Source organism: Ostrinia furnacalis, unplaced genomic scaffold (genome assembly GCF_004193835.3).
Source record: "Ostrinia furnacalis isolate ACB-3 unplaced genomic scaffold, ASM419383v2 OfSCF0209, whole genome shotgun sequence".
NCBI lineage: Eukaryota > Metazoa > Arthropoda > Insecta > Lepidoptera > Crambidae > Ostrinia > Ostrinia furnacalis.
Window position 1 is genome coordinate 393,169 of NW_021130448.1, and position 16,195 is coordinate 409,363.

Consider the following 16,195-nt stretch of genomic DNA (forward strand, 5'->3'; position numbering starts at 1 on the left):
AGCGCTTGCAGCTCAACATACAGGTACATTACAGCCGGGATAAGCACGTCACAATAAAATATTTGTTCATTCGTTCGTTTCAGCCGCAAGACGTCCACTGCTGGACAAAGGCCTCCCCCAAGGATTTCCACAAAGAACGGTCCTGCGCCGATGCATTCAGGCACCTCCCGCGACCTTGGCGGGATAAAATCTTATAAGAGGCATTTTCTTGACCATCATCAACATCATTTCAGCCATAGGACATCCACTGCTGAACATAGGCCTCCCCCAATGACCCAATGAATAGTAGCGATCTGCATCCATTTTCTTGATGATAAATCACTCGTACATTTTTTTTATCGTTTAAAATCGATTCATCGGCGCATCGATACATTTCAAATGTTATCGACTAAAAGGTCGTAGAATTGATAGCGGTTGGGGCTCGAAGTTGTCGAGTGGTAACCATGGGCTGGAAGACGTAGTATGAGCAGGTCTCCCACTTAGTGAACCACTGATCTGGAGAATGGATGCGGGCAACACGGGACCTATCCTTGTGGAGATCATTGAGGAGGTCTTTGTCCAGCTTTAAGCATTTGGTTGAAACAAACGACTTTATTTAGCAAATCACATGTACTTACTCCAATCCCATCTTTCTTCCAGGACCTAGAAGAACAGCTAGAAGAGGAAGAAGCTGCTCGCCAGAAGTTGCAGCTGGAGCGTGTGCAGTGTGACTCCAAGCTCAAGAAGCTGGAGGAGGACCTCGCGCTCAGCGAAGACACCAACCAGAAGCTGGTCAAGGAGAAGAAGGTAAAATTATTTTTCTTTTTTTTTTTGTCGCGGTGGAAATGCTTTGCGCACCCCTGCCGGGGGACAGGTAAGTGTGTGGGTCTCCCGGCGCCCTAAAAGGGGCGCTACTTCGTCCTGAAAAGGATGGGGTATACCCACTAAAACCTCCGCGGCGTTCCGTCATCGCCCGAGTGGGGGTGTCGCGAGTATCAGGCCCAGAACAGACGGTGAAACGCAACTGCAACAAAACTGCAACTGCTAGTTACTTTTGAGTTGCATCTAAGTTTCTGCCATAGCGTCCGTTGACACATGACGCGACCAGTTTGAAACTTTCAGTTTTAGTTTCATTCATCAGAATCATCAGAAAGTTGCAGTTTCGTTGCAGTTGCGTTTCACCGTCTGTTCTGGGCCTTAGACTTCTGCGACAACAGTAAACTAACTGACTTTAACCCTTTAAGGGGCTGCTGTTACTTGACTTTTGACCTTAAGTGTACGTAGTAAGTATGGTGCAAAATACATTGACTACACATGGCCTTCACACCAACCAGAAGCTCGTCAAAGAAATGGAGGTATAAGAAGGAGACATTCCCTTTAAAGGGTGGATTTGGATTTTAGACCTTATTAAAATACGGTGACAGCTTATGTTACTAAACTTGGTCTTCACTGATGTGGTTCAAGCTGTAGATCCTGGATACACAGGAGTTGCGCTGTGTACAAACTACTACAAAGTTTAAATTGAACTTACAGTGGAAATATTATGATTTCCACGATATTTAAATCTAACCATTTACTATCCTGCATAAAAGTAAGAGCTCAACTAGAGTTTGAACAATCGCGCGCGTTTATCAGACTACTGATTTCAAATGGTTTAACGTAATAATGTATGTTTACAGATTCTAGAAGAAAGAGCCAACGACTTATCGCAAGCGTTGGCAGAAGAAGAAGAGAAGGCTAAGCACTTGAGCAAACTCAAAGCCAAGCAAGAGTCGGCCATCGCGGAATTGGAAGAGAAACTGCTGAAGGTAAGTTAAAATCATAACAATAAGCTAGTTAAAAAAAACGTTGTGTCAATTATATTCTCAAAAAATATTGGACACGTATATTTTTATTTGCTAACTAAACAAGTAATTACGAAGTTATAGTGCGTTGAAGTTCCGCGTGACGTCACAAAGTGCTCCACTTTTAAGCACTCCTGGACATCACGGGTCTCTTGCTAGGACTGACTAATTGTGTCCTATCTGTAGGACCACCAACTGCGCCAAGAGGTGGACCGCGCCAAGAGGAAGCTGGAGACGGAACTCCAAGATGTCAAGGAGCAGCTGGCCGAGAGGAAGGCACAGGTTGAGGAGCTGCAGATTGTGCTCAGTGAGTATATTGGCTAGGATTGTATATAGTCTGGTCGCTGAGCATGTAGAATTTTGTCCAATGACCCCAAGCTACCCATTCTTATCGCTCGCGCGTAATTATATTGCTGTCGCGACTGCGACGGGCGCCCGCAGTGAGTGTGCGAGTTTTTGGACTTTACATTGGTTACTTTAATCAAGGCTGTATTACTGTAATCACTGTAGAGATGGGCACTGTCACTTGCTAGTGGCGAAGAAAGTGTCGCCAACTGATGAGCGCTGAGGTGGACTATCGCATTTGCATTCACGACGAAGGCGCCCCTGTAAAGTAGGGTCTTGTTAATCGCCAGTGGTGCTAATGAAAGTGCTATGTATGAAAACGATAACTCTCATTTGCATTTGATATTGAAAGAGTCCAGTAATAGGTTGTGATTTTGTTGATCCTGCGCATTTTGATGTAACATGTTTTCAAGTTATGTTAGACGGACTCATTTATTCATTTACGTACTCAGAGGACGCTTGCATTGTAAACTTTTATCTACTCAGCTAAGGTAGCTGAATCATTTCTCATGAATGAATGAGAAATGAATCAATCATGAATATACGTATGATTTGTTCACTTCACACTTACAAATTGACCTATTCCAACAGCAAAACGCGAGGAGGAGTTAGCGGCAGCACTAAGCCGAGCCGACGAAGAAGGCGCCGCGCGCGCCGCCGCTCAGAAAGGAGCCCGAGAGGCCGCTGCAGCCCTCGCCGAAGCTCACGAGGACTTGGAAGCCGAGAGAGCTGCCAGAACTAAAGCTGAGAAGCTTAGGAGAGACCTGAATGAAGAGTTAGAGGCACTCAAGAGCGAGCTGTTGGATTCTCTTGATACCACTGCAGGTGAGACATTCTTTCTGTAGTAGTTGTGCTTTCGGATTCGCTTGATACCACTGCAGGTGAGAACCTTTTTAGCATATAGCAGATGCCCTCTAGGACGAGTTACGAGCTGTAAAGGAGCTCATTAGGCCGCTGCAGCCCTGGCTGAAGCTCACGAGGACTTGGAGGCTGAAAGGGCTGCCAGGACTAAGGCTGAGAAGCTTAGGAGGGACCTGAATGAAGAGTTAGAGGCACTGAAGAGCGAGCTGTTAGACTCGTTTGATACTACAGCAGGTGAGGACTTCTTTAGCAAATGACAGATGCCCTCTAAGATATACGAGCTTTATGGGAGCGCAGGAGGTCGCTGCAGCCCTGGCTGAAGCTCACGAGGACTTGGAGGCTGAGAGAGCTGCCAGAACTAAAGCTGAGAAGCTTAGGAGAGACCTGAATGAAGAGTTAGAGGCACTCAAGAGCGAGCTGTTGGATTCTCTTGATACCACTGCAGGTGAGACATTCTTTCTGTAGTGGTTGTGCTTAGAAATCATGAGGACCTCTGGATGCTGAGAGGGGCTGCCAGAACTAAAGCTGAGAAGCTGAGGAGGGACCTGAATGAGGAGTTAGAGGCACTCAAGAGCGAGCTGCTGGATTCGCTTGATACTACTGCAGGTGAGAACTTCTTTTAGCATAAGAATATTTAGCCCTTTAGGACGAGTTGCGAGCTCTTTGGGAGCAAGAGGCGCTCAAAAGCGAGTTGCTGGATTCCCTTGACACTACTGCAGGTAAGACCACTTTACAACATTAAGACAACTGTTCTGACTGAGGTCCTAGTAGACAACAAGGCCGAGAAAGCTACCTGTAGCCAGGCTGCTAACTAAGGAAATACTTTATGAAAATCTCAACGCGTGAAAGGCTAAAACTAAAACACTGAACTGATTAAAATAACATTGAGAAATACAAAAATACAAAATACAAAATATTTTATTCATAAAAACAAGTCACATAATAAAGAGAAATATTCCTGTCACGTATTAATTTAATCTTTTCTCCTCACAGCCCAACAAGAGCTCCGATCAAAGCGGGAGCAAGAGGTAGCGGTCCTCAAACGCAGCCTTGAAGAAGAGGCGGCTTCACATGAAGCCACGCTGGCCGACCAGCGGCACAAGCACTCGCAAGAGCTCACGCAGCTTAACGAGCAGCACGAGCAGATCAAGAAGGCTAAGGCTGGTGAGTTCTACAATAGAGTCCTTAGGAAGGCCATCTTAAAAGGCTCCATTTCATTAAGACACCATGGCGGCGAAAGGCCTAGTTCTGGTTTTAGTGTCACGCGGACTGTCAGTGCGGATCGCTCCGCACAGCCGATCTGTATGAATTGCTAGGGAGCGGAGCGGTTCCTCCGGACCGCATTACTCTAAAACGCTCCCTAGAAGTTCATACAGATTGGCCGTGCGGAGCGGGTCCGCACCGGACGGTCCGCGTGACACTAAGATCAGCCTAGGAGGAGGCGGCGTCGCATGAAGCCACGCAGCTCAACGAGCAGCACGAGCAGATCAAGAAGGCTAAGGCTGGTGAGTCATACAATAGAGTCCTTAGGAAGGCCATCTTACAAGGCCCTATTTCATTAAGACACTATGGCGGTGGAAGGTCTAAGAAGAGGCGGCTTCACATGAAGCCACGCTGGCCGACCAACGTCACAAGCACTCGCAGGAGCTCACGCAGCTTAACGAGCAGCACGAGCAGATCAAGAAGGCTAAGGCTGGTGAGTCATACAATAGAGTCCTTAGGAAGGCCATCTTAAAACGCCCCATTTCATAAAGACACCATGGCGGCGAAAGGCCTAGTTCTGGTTTTAGTGTCACGCGGACTGTCAGTGCGGATCGCTCCGCACAGCCGATCTGTATGAATTGCTAGGGAGCGGAGCGGTTCCTCCGGACCGCATTACTCTAAACGCTCTCTAGAAGTTCATACAGATTGGCCGTGCGGAGCGGGTCCGCACCGGACGGTCCGCGTGACACTAAGATCAGCCTAGGAGGAGGCGGCGTCGCATGAAGCCACGCAGCTCAACGAGCAGCACGAGCAGATCAAGAAAGCTAAGGCTGGTGAGTCACACAATAGAGTCCTTAGGAAGGCCATCTTAAAAGGCTCCACTTCATTAAGACACTATGGCGGTGGAAGGCCTAAGAAGAGGCGGCTTCACATGAAGCCACGCTGGCCGACCAGCGCCACAAGCACTCGCAGGAGCTCACGCAGCTTAACGAGCAGCACGAGCAGATCAAGAAGGCTAAGGCTGGTGAGTCACACAATAGAGTCCTTAGGAAGGCCATCTTAAAACGCCCCATTTCATAAAGACACCATGGCGGCGAAAGGCCTAGTTCTGGTTTTAGTGTCACACGATCTGTCAGTGCGGATCGCTCCGCACAGCCGATCTGTATGGACTGCTAGGGAGCGGAGCGGTTCCTCCGGACCGCATTACTCTAAAACGCTCCCTAGAAGTTCATACAGATTGGCCGTTCGGAGCGGGTCCGCACCGGACGGTCCGGTATTTAAAAAAAATGTATGATCAATGTCGTTAACAATATGGTGTGACAAACGTCAGTGATAGCCAAGAAGCCATAGGGCTGACTTTGGTAAAATGATGATACATACATAGTTTATTGTCTTTACAATGCAAATGGGTGAAGAATACACGTGCGTGCGTCAATGCTCGCTTGTGATTGTCCTGTCGATTAGATATCTCAGGAGGTGTAGTCGCGCGTGTTTTGTTTTCGATACAAACTCGCGGAGATGAACAGGCCTGGTTCTACGTCTTAATATTATGTAGCTCCGTACGCCGATGGAGCAGCAAGGCTCTGATGGATGGCTCTGAAGGCAGGCCGCGCTACCATACAGTATTATCATATTTCTAAATGGTGGCTTGTTCAGCATTGGTGTTTAGGCCACCAGCAGAAGCCTGAACTAAAAAAATATTGCCATACAAATAGCCAATTTCTTAGGAGTTTTTGTTCAACTATGGATTTTTGCGATTGCATAAAACCTATTGACAATCAAAATGTACACAGCTGACATTGACAGAAAAAAAATCGCACCTGCCATTTCCAATTTCAAAACGCAATCAATCAAACAACGTCAAACTTTTCGACACGCCGTCTACAAATATTTTGCACATTTTTCGCGTAAATTTTATTTAGTTGTTAGTTTAAAGTTTACTATGCTAGAGTTATGGCTAGCGTGAAGGAGCGGAGGCAAAAGAATGTGAAGTTTGGGTTCTCTAAGGATGACACTTGTGAGGTGGAGGACGCGATGTTCCCTCGCGAGGATGCTAACTCGTTTAGTTCGGCGAGGGACTACTGGCAGCACATGTGCCGGGGAGGATCGTCGCCTGAGAGGAAACACGAGTCTATCTTGTGTACGTTTATTTGATTAAAATTGTTAATGTTAAAATAGCTACATGTTTATCAATATGATAAAGGTGGATTTTCAAAGACCTTAACTAGGTAGTCCCAAATTTTGATTGGAGTAATCTTTTAGAGAAGCCGTGAAGTTGTGCTTTGGAATTATTTATTCTGTCAATGTCAACTATTCAACTCAGANAAAGCAGGATAATTATTTTTATTTATAATGTTGGTTGGAGAGGCGCCCGCTGAAAACCAGCGTCGGGGCACGCGTGCATGCACGCGTGGCTCGATTAATGCTGAGCGGGCGCCTTTTTGGCACAAAAATATGCGTGTATAGTTTTAAGTCCCTTTGTTCTGTTTTTTATTTTTTTCCTTTTTTGTGTCAAATAAAGTTTTTCTTATTCTTATTCTTATTCTTTTCGCTTATGGCAAGTCTATACGGCCGGTAGACTATAGATTGGTCGTCTTGCAAAACTATTTTCATTTGTTCTACTGATGTACAACCTAATTCAGAGAGTTCAAAAGCAAAACAGTCGCGATACTCATTCAACAATGTTAAGAGTTGCTGTTTTTCTTCATCGGATAGATCATTATCTATGTTCAAATCCGCGATAGTAATAGGATTTGATTTGTATGCTGATACATTCATGACGTTCAAAGCTTTAGTGGTAACATCTTCATGAGCTACATGTCCACGAGCAATTAGGAAGCCCTGTTCTAATGTGAATTTCAATGATGGAGAACAACTCGCAACAATTTGACCCTGGCCTTTAGTTATGTTAAATAACCCGGATGAAACAGAGTACGGAATATCATTTTTGAGACGTAAACTTCCTTCAATATATATTTCTCCATTAAAATCTGGATTATCTGTACAAACTTCGATAATAGTTAAGCCTGAAATCTGAACTACGTTTTTACAGTAACAAAATTAACGCGTGAATTTTTTATAGACAAATGTAATTCAATATAAAAAAGTAGGGTAAAATATTCCGTAGACTTGTGGCAACACTTACAAAATACAACCGTGATTTTTTTTGAAAATTATTATTTAATTAAAATGAATTGGAAATGTGCTACTTACGGATAAAACATGTTCCCATGCACTTTCTTCGTAATTCCAGTAGCATTCCTACATGTTGGAACGGCACAAGACGGCATAATTTAATTTTAAAGTGTCAATCTGACGGATATGTAAACAATGCGCGCGCCGGCCATTGACTAATTGCTCTAAAGTCAAAGTAGTGCGTTTTGGAGTAATTTATATGAATACACATTTACGCCCGTTGACGGTTTCTGGTTTGTTCCGTATTCTGAGCTATTCAATTTGAGTGCCACAATCACTGACTCTGTATCGTACTTTGGCACCTTCAGAAGACGTGGTCCTTTAGAGAAACTAAAGTCTATTTGTGTTGCTATTGCTGACCATACCGTGTTCTCTTGTGTAATACCCACTTGCCGTACGTACTACACCGGATTTTCTTGTGTACACACTTATCGTATACCGCATACTCTTCGTGTACATATCACATACACGTATACCGGGTTTTCTTGTCTACCTCTTATCACTTAACGTGTCCTCTTATGTATCCATCGCTGACCTTGTACCTTTCTCCAACAGCGCTGGAGAAGCAAAAGCAAACCCTAGAGGCAGAGAATGCTGACCTAGCGACCGAGCTGAAGACAGCGGCGGCCGCGCGTGCGGACGCCGAGCGCCGTCGCAAGCAAGTTGAGGCGCAACTGCAAGAGTTGGGAGCCAAACTACAGGAGGTGGACCGTGCCAGGTTAGATACACTTGTCATAGAAGTTTCTACTTTATGTTCGTGGGGGATGGTCCAAAATTTAAGATGCAGACCTAGCGATAAAACTGAAGACAGCAGCAATCGCGTGTGCCGAAGCCAAGCGCCGCCGCAAACAAGTTGAAGCACAACTGCAAGAGTTGGGAGCCAAACTACAAGAGGTCGACCGTGCCAGGTTAGATACACTTGTCATAGAAGTTTCTACTTTATGTCGGTGTTATACGGTTCAAAATTGAAAACATAGAGCTAGCGATAAAAATGAAGACAGCGGTAATTGCGTGCGCCGACGCCGAGTGCCGCCGCAAACAAGTTGAAGCGCAACTGCAAGAGTTGGGAGCTAAGCTACAGGAGATGGACCGTGCCAGGTTAGATACACTTGTCATAGAAGTTTTAGAGTTTATGTCCGTGGTGGATGGTTCAAAATTGAGAACGCAGATCTAGAACGAACTGAAGACTACAGCAGCGGCTCTCGCGGACGTCCGTCAAAATGTTACTCTCAGATATTGCACCTTGTTATAGCGAAAATGTATATTGTAACGGCAGTAGCAACGGCACGGACTCCAATAGATTGGGTATCTCGAGAGGTTGCGCGAATGTTGTAGATATGCGCTTTGAATTTCGGATTAACTTCCTCGAGGGCTTCGTCGTAACCTCGAAGCGCGTCGTGTATTGGAGACTTAAGGTTACAGCACACCAGACTAAATAGTAGTAGTAGTAGGGGTGATTTTGTTAGAAAATTACCCCTACTAAAGCTCTGTCTGTGAGCACGTAGAATTTTGTCTAAAGACCCCAAGCTACCCATCCTTATCGCTCTCGCGTAATTATATTGCTGTCGCGACTGTGCGACGCGCGCCCGCAGTGAGCGTGCGAGCGCGACAGCAACATAATTACGCGCGAGCGATAAGGATGGGTAGCTTGGGGTCACTGGACAAAATTCTACGTGCTCACGGACCAGGCTTTAATTTCCTCGAGTGCTTCGGCAAAACGTCGAAGCGAGTAGTGTATTGGAGACAAGATTCACAGCACATCAGACTACATTTTTATTGCAAAGTCGCTTATTATTTCGTAATATGGTTTACCTTGATGTGCCGTCGCGTCGTTCGTTTATCCATCATTCTGTTTCCCACAGAGCGGAGGTAGCGGAGAAGTGCGTCCGTCTGCAGAGCGAGGCGGAGACGGCGCTGCAGCAGCTGGAAGCGGCCGAGTTGAAGGCCTCCGCTGCCGCCAAGCAAGCCGCCACCATCGGCGCACAGCACAGCGAGGCGCAGGTGCGTCATCATCATCATCATCACTCACGAGGCTATTCCCACCTCTAGAGGTGGTAACACAGGAGTTGCAGTGGTGGGAACTAGTTCCCACCACTGCAACTCCTGTGTAGCCAGGATCTACAGCTTGACCGCCACAAAAACCCAACCAATGAAGGGAAGAAAAAGAAGAAACTATCATCACCACTCGGCTCCCACAGCGAGGCCAGAGTAAATACAAATGAGTAGGTCATCTTCATAGAAACGCACCGAGCGCGGTTTATATGTGAGCGCGCCAATATACGTATGCGGCGCGCACGCACACCCTGACAAAATTCGGCGCAACCACGACTGGCTCCCCGCTTCACGCTAAATTTTATCAGTGTGTGCGTGCGCACCGCATACGTGTTGGCGCGCTCACATACAAACCGCGCCCGTGCGTTTCTATGAAGATGACCTACTCATTTGTATTTACACTGGCGAGGCGGAGACGGCACTGCAGCAGCTGACGTAGACGGCGCAGGTGCGGTGTCTACGTCATAGTCATCATCAACACTTATCATCAGCGCACTACGATTGCCCGAGCAACTGCACTCAGGAGGATTTAATGAATGCTGCCGACAACGCCACTCTTGTAGCGGAGTTTTGGGCTGACACTGTAGGTTTGTTGTCGACACGATAAGAAGAACGCACTACGATTAAGACCCCGCAGACTGCGGTTTCCAATTCGTATGAGGAATCCCATACGTGTTCATACTGATCAACAGCCCGACCAAACTATCGCCTGACTGAAAGTTTGTAGTCCGCGAGGAATAAAACTACGCTAAAACTCGTGCGGCGGGGGATGGGCGTGTATTTTTTTTTATGTGACAGGAGGCAAACGAGCACATGTATCACCTGATGGTAAGTGATTACCGTCGCCCATAGACACCCGCAGACCCAGGGGCATTACAGGTGCGTTGCCGGCCTTTAAGGTGAAGATACGCTCTCCTCTTGAAAGCTTGCAGGTCGTATAGGGGGATGCACGCGACGAGTGCCCGTCGCAGAACGTAGGCCGGCTACGGGCGTCCAAAGTAAGCACCCGCTCCGTGCACCCGCCCAAATTTTTGCATAGTTCCTTATGGCTGGTTTACACTTATTAAGTGGTTAAGTAGGTAACTAAATTTTTAACTTAATTTTAAGTGATCAAATTGCATCGTAACTAAATTTTAACTTAATTCCAAACGTCAAGCTCTTGTTTACTATGAAACTGCTTGTCAAAACGTGTCAAGTGACAAGCCCCGCCCACCAACTTGGCAGAAAAATCAAGTAAAAATTTAGTTACCTCTTATCTACTTAACACGTGTAAATCAGCCATTAGGCTAAAGATTATTAAACTTTGTCATAATCTTTATTATTGTCCAGCCTTTATGTTCCAAGACTTCATTTACAGAGACCATAGGCATCGCGTGGCGTGGCGTGTCGCGCCGGATGTTTTTTTGTTTACCGTGCGGTGGCACGTAAACTGGCACTTATCATCGCACCCGTAAACACAAAACCAAGCTTACTAATTCCGACTATTTTGTTTCTAACTTCTATTTATCTGTGTGTTATAGGCGCTGCTGGAGGAAGAAACAAAGCAGAAGCTCTCGCTTCAAACGCGTCTTCGCAACGTGGAGGCGCAGCTGGAGCAGGCGCGCGACTCGCTCGACGAGGAGGACGAGGCCAAGCGCAACCTCGAGAAGCAGGTAAGGACCTTATTATCGTGGACTTAGAGTTCTAACTGGCGTGGCAGTAATGCAAATTGGCGTTCATTTTTCAACCTTATTGAACGTGTCTACAACTAACTTTTTCGCTCGACGAGAGGAACAGGCCAAGTACAACCTCAAGAAGCTGGCACCTTTTTTTATCAAAACTAGAATTTGAAATACACTGTGTCAGTAGTTTAGCCATCACCACATAATTTACGAATATTTTTCGAGGGTATCGGTGCATCCTTTGCGCCAACTTTGCTGCACGGGTTTTCTCTTCTGGCCCTGGTTAAAAAGAACCCTCGACTCGCCGAAGCGGGTTGCTCTATGCCGCTTCTCAATCAGCTATGCTAATCAGAGGAGCACCAAGAGCGGTCCTCCAAAAAACAACGGTACAGCCCTAACAAGTTCGGATTCTAGAACAAAAAATAACCTCATTCATGCTTCAATCCCCAGGTGGCCGCCCTAACCCAGCAGTTGGCCGACGCGAAGAAGAAAGCAGAGGAAGAGGCAGAAGCGGCGGCCGCCATCGAAGAACAGCGCAAGAAGCTGGCCAAGGACGCCGAGGCGCTGCACAGGCAGATCGACGAGCTGCAGCAGGCCAACGACAAGCTGGACAAGAGTGAGTCATCAATAATACCTACTATTTATTACTGTATACAGGGTGGAAACGATAAGTGATCTCACTCGATTATTTCTAAACTATACAAGATATCCAAAAACCGGTTACTGATCCTGAAAGTGCTTTACGAGCTCTATCCAACGGTATCAATAATAGGTTATCAAATAAACTGGATCTATCCGAAAATTCAATGTTTCCGGCTTCCATACATTTAGTAAAACCACATAATATTAAAAACTATACAAGATATCCAAAAACTAGTTACTGATCCTGAAAGTGCTTCACGAGCTCTATCCAACGGTACCAATAATAGGTATCAAAATAAACTGGATCTATCCGAAAATTTAATGTTTCCAGCTTCCATACATTTAGTACTGCCACAGTCATGGCACTCATGTCTTGATTGTATTATAGCAAGTTAAGCCTAAAACCAATGTATTTCATGAATAATTTTAAACAAGAATGAAATTTGGAGTTCAATTTAAGTGTTTAATATTGAATAAAAAAAAATAACACTTCTAATATTGTGTGGCTGGCATACATTTAGTATGGAGCCTGAAAACATTGAATTTTTGGATAGATCCAGTTAATTATGTAACATATTACTGATACCGTTTGAAAGAGCTCGTGAAGCACTTTCAGGATCAATAACCAGTTTTTCGATATCTTGTGTAGTTTAGAAATAATCGAGTGAGATCACTTATCGTTTCCACCCTGTATAAGCTAGTGCCTGAGGTATGGGAGCGGCACGGGAGAACATTGCCATATTATTATGACGTGACAGAGCATACAAACTCTGAAGCATAACTGAAGCACAGAATAAGTAATACTACAGGTACAGAAGGATTACTCCGCAAGACGATTTAAATAGATGCGAGTCTTGCTACGACGCGATACAGTGGAATTCAGCTCGCACAGCACTACGTACCTACAATTTTATTCACATACAAGTTTTGTCTCTTTCTATCGCGTGCCTCTGAACTCTTCTTACGCTGTTAGGGTTGCTGTCTAGTGAAAAAATAATTAATCTACTTATTTGTAATGAGGTACGTATGTAGGTAAGTAGGTACGCATTCATTATAGAAAACTTTGGGAGAGGCCTTTGTCCAGCAGTGGACGTCATTTGGCTGAAACGAACGAACGCATTTTGAGCAGTAGTCATGGTAGGCTAGGTTCCTATACTATCCTAAGAATTATTGATTACCTACATGGCCAACATACCTTTCAGCATCTTTGAGAAGCGAAAAAAAAGATAAATCCGGTAGATTTATTTTCGAATTTAAACACCCGAACGCCGCACAATATTTATTTCTCTTTATGTCCATTTTTAAATAATACTTCGATTATAGAATTAGGTATTACAACGCACGCCAGCGTCTATCTTAACGAACCAGTGCATCAAATGATTCTATTCCTGTATTACATGAACAAAAATAATGAATTTTTATGAAGTCATATTAATATATTGAAAAATGTGGTCGACGTATGCATAAATTAGTAATAAATTCGTTTCTGTTTTGCGCTGGCGGATACATTAATTTTCTTTTAGTTTATAAAGCAAAGCCGACAACATGTATCACGTTGAGGCCTGATAAATGCCCACTGAAGTACAAATGCTTTATTTTTCTGTAAATTCTATAGATCTAACTGCATGTTTTATGATTGTAGGCAAAAAGAAGATTCAGGCGGAGCTGGAAGACACAAACATCGAGCTGGAAGCGCAGCGCGCTAAAGTGCTTGAGTTGGAAAAGAAACAGAAGAGCTTTGATAAGGTAAGATAGATTTTTTGACAAGTGCAATAACAAAGAAAATTTAAGTGAATACAGAATGAGGCTATCGTTTTTATACTTAACAGTTGGCACCCCTGGCGATTGACAGGACCTTACTCTGCAGTGGCGCCATCTTGATGAGTGCAAATGCGATAGTCCTCTTACCACTTTCGCGCTCACCAGTTGGTGCCACTGTCTTCGCTACTAGCAAGTGACAGGACCTTACTCTACAGTGGCGCTAACTGGTGAGCGCTAAAACGATAGCCCTCATTACTCCACCTTTTTAGGTCGGTTAAAAGAAGCCCGCTCAGCAGCGTACGAATAGCTGCAAAGTTACAAACGTGACCTTTGTCTGGGCCCTCTGAAGTTAATCTTAACATTTTATGTGGCTGCAATATTCTAAAAATATTTTTTTAATTGATGTAATGAAATTCCGCTTTCTGTTTGTCGGCCGTTTGGTGTAGTGGTTCGAAACGGACTACTATTCCGGAGGTAGCGGGTTCGATTCCCGCATAGTACAAACATTTGTGTGCATGAACATATTTGTTTCTATTGGACTGGGTGTTTTCTATGTATAATAAGTGTGTATTTACAAAAAAAAAGTATTTAAGTATGTTTATATCCGTTGTCTAGTACCCATAGTACAAGCTTTGCTTAGTTTGGGACTAGAAGCGCGGTGTCAAATGTCTATTAAAAAAAAATCCAGTCCTATTTCAAGACATATGTCTCTAACTACTATTATTTTATCTTCAGGTGGTGGCGGAGGAGCGTGCAGTAGCGGAGAGGTACGCAGCGGAGCGCGACCAAGCGGAGCGCGAGGCGCGTGACAAAGAGACTCGCGTGTTGTCGCTTACGCGCGAGCTCGACGATGCCGCTGAGAAGGTAACCTTATTGTCTATCTAGACACGCGGGAGCGTGTCAAGCCAAGTCCAAGCAAAGGAACTGGCTAGCCAGCGCCGAGTGTAATAACACGAACCACTTTTGACCCTTCTCTAATTGATCCTACGGAATCTTATCTCTTGTTCCCACCAATGCAACTCCTGTGTAGCCAGGATCTACAGCTTGACCGCCAATAAAAACCTAATCAAAGAAGGCCAAGTTTGTCCCACTTTTGATGCTATCTTTAAAATCAAATTCTTCTCAAGGTACTGTACACAACTCAAATACAGATTTCCCTATCACCAGTGTGTGTGGTGACTAGGGGCTAGTGCTGAAGATTTTGAAGCTGGTGGAAACCTTTTTCAGCAAATATGCTAGTGACCCCCCTCAAATATAAACATGAATCTTTATTTTATATATTTTTTCTCTCATCTAATTTTACCCTCACTTGTCCCCAGATCGAAGAGCTAGAACGGACGAAACGCCTGCTCCAATCCGAGCTAGATGAGCTCGCGAATACTCAAGGCACGGCCGATAAGAACGTTCACGAGCTGGAGAAAGCCAAGCGCGCGCTTGAATCCGCCCTGGCCGAGTTGCGAGCGCAGAACGAGGAGATCGAAGACGACCTACAGCTGACAGAAGACGCCAAGCTACGCCTCGAGGTCAACATGCAGGCCATGCGAGCGCAGTTCGAGCGCGACCTGCAGGTATGATATAGTAAATACACCGTGTTACTTTGCATTCTTGCCATATTCACAGAGATAAAAGTAGGTAACAATACCTATTATTTAAGACTAGCTTTCCGCCCGCGGCTTCGCCCGCGTGGAATTTTGTCTGTCACAGAAAAACTTTATCGCGCGCGTCCCTGTTTCAAAAACCGGGATAAAAACTATCCTATGTTCTTTCCCGGGACTCAAACTATCTCTATGCCAAATTTAATCAAAATCGGTTGCGAGGTTTAAGCGGGAAAGCGTAACAGACAGACAGACAGACAGACAGACAGACAGAGTTACTTTCGCATTTATAATATTAGTTGGGATAAACAAGAGACTCCCATAAAGAAAGTACACTAAGATTTTAGTAAATTTGGTTTTTCAGTACAAATTGGAATAAACCAATTTTGTCTCGCACGTTCTACAGGTGCAAGTGGAATAAACCTAGTGGGCGTGGCCTAGTCCTATTTTATGGCTTTGGGTAACAGCCTTTTTATCCAGTCATAATAACTATTTTGAAATACTCTTCAGTTGATTTCAGATTTTCCTTTCACTATTTTCTGACTTCACCATACCATTTATATGCCCATGTTAACATGGGCTAGTGTCGGCTCATATACCTATTTACCTAACATCCTGTAGAACCATAGTACACAGAAAGGGGAACTCGTGACGAGTCTTACTACAACGCAATAAAGTGTAATTTTAACCCCTTGGCGATAACATTTGGGCGACAGCGGAGCGAAGACTTGCGACTTGCTGCGCAGGCACTGACGAGCCGACGACGCCGCGACGTTTGAAAGACGCTAATGTGGGGCCTATTCCACTTTGATCACCCAGGTCATCTTATCCATGGGTGATCAAAGGACACAAAATTGTCGCTTGGAGTCCATTTTGATCACCTGGGTCAGTCTTTCCCAAAGTGGGCGATAACGCCCCCTTGTGGGCGCTGCAGGCTTAAAGGGGGGCGGTAAGAGACTCAGAAAAAAAAATCGGGATGTTGTATAGAGGCTTGGGAGGCGTCATCTACTAGGAGGACTCTTAGACATCGACTGAGCTCGACTCTTGACTACAAAAA

General features: G+C 45.0%; 1 protein-coding gene across 4 annotated transcripts in view; it reads left to right on the plus strand.

Annotated features, from left to right (window-relative positions):
- The window catches only part of LOC114356161 (myosin heavy chain 10), a 72,449-nt gene that overhangs the window by 51,877 nt on the left and 4,377 nt on the right, over positions 1-16,195 (plus strand). For 2 of the 4 annotated variants that reach the window (XM_028309296.1, XM_028309279.1), the window contains exons 10-22: positions 640-786; positions 1,659-1,787; positions 2,010-2,130; positions 2,760-2,993; positions 4,023-4,090; positions 5,154-5,256; positions 7,983-8,145; positions 9,290-9,428; positions 11,000-11,131; positions 11,591-11,756; positions 13,425-13,528; positions 14,279-14,407; positions 14,863-15,111. In XM_028309296.1, the coding sequence (XP_028165097.1) occupies positions 640-786; positions 1,659-1,787; positions 2,010-2,130; positions 2,760-2,993; positions 4,023-4,090; positions 5,154-5,256; positions 7,983-8,145; positions 9,290-9,428; positions 11,000-11,131; positions 11,591-11,756; positions 13,425-13,528; positions 14,279-14,407; positions 14,863-15,111 (1,884 nt within the window). Of the gene's footprint in view, positions 1-639; positions 787-1,658; positions 1,788-2,009; positions 2,131-2,759; positions 2,994-4,022; positions 4,194-5,153; positions 5,257-7,982; positions 8,146-9,289; positions 9,429-10,999; positions 11,132-11,590; positions 11,757-13,424; positions 13,529-14,278; positions 14,408-14,862; positions 15,112-16,195 lie in introns of all 4 variants that reach the window. The other 2 variants (XM_028309297.1, XM_028309288.1) reach the window with 1 other exon arrangement.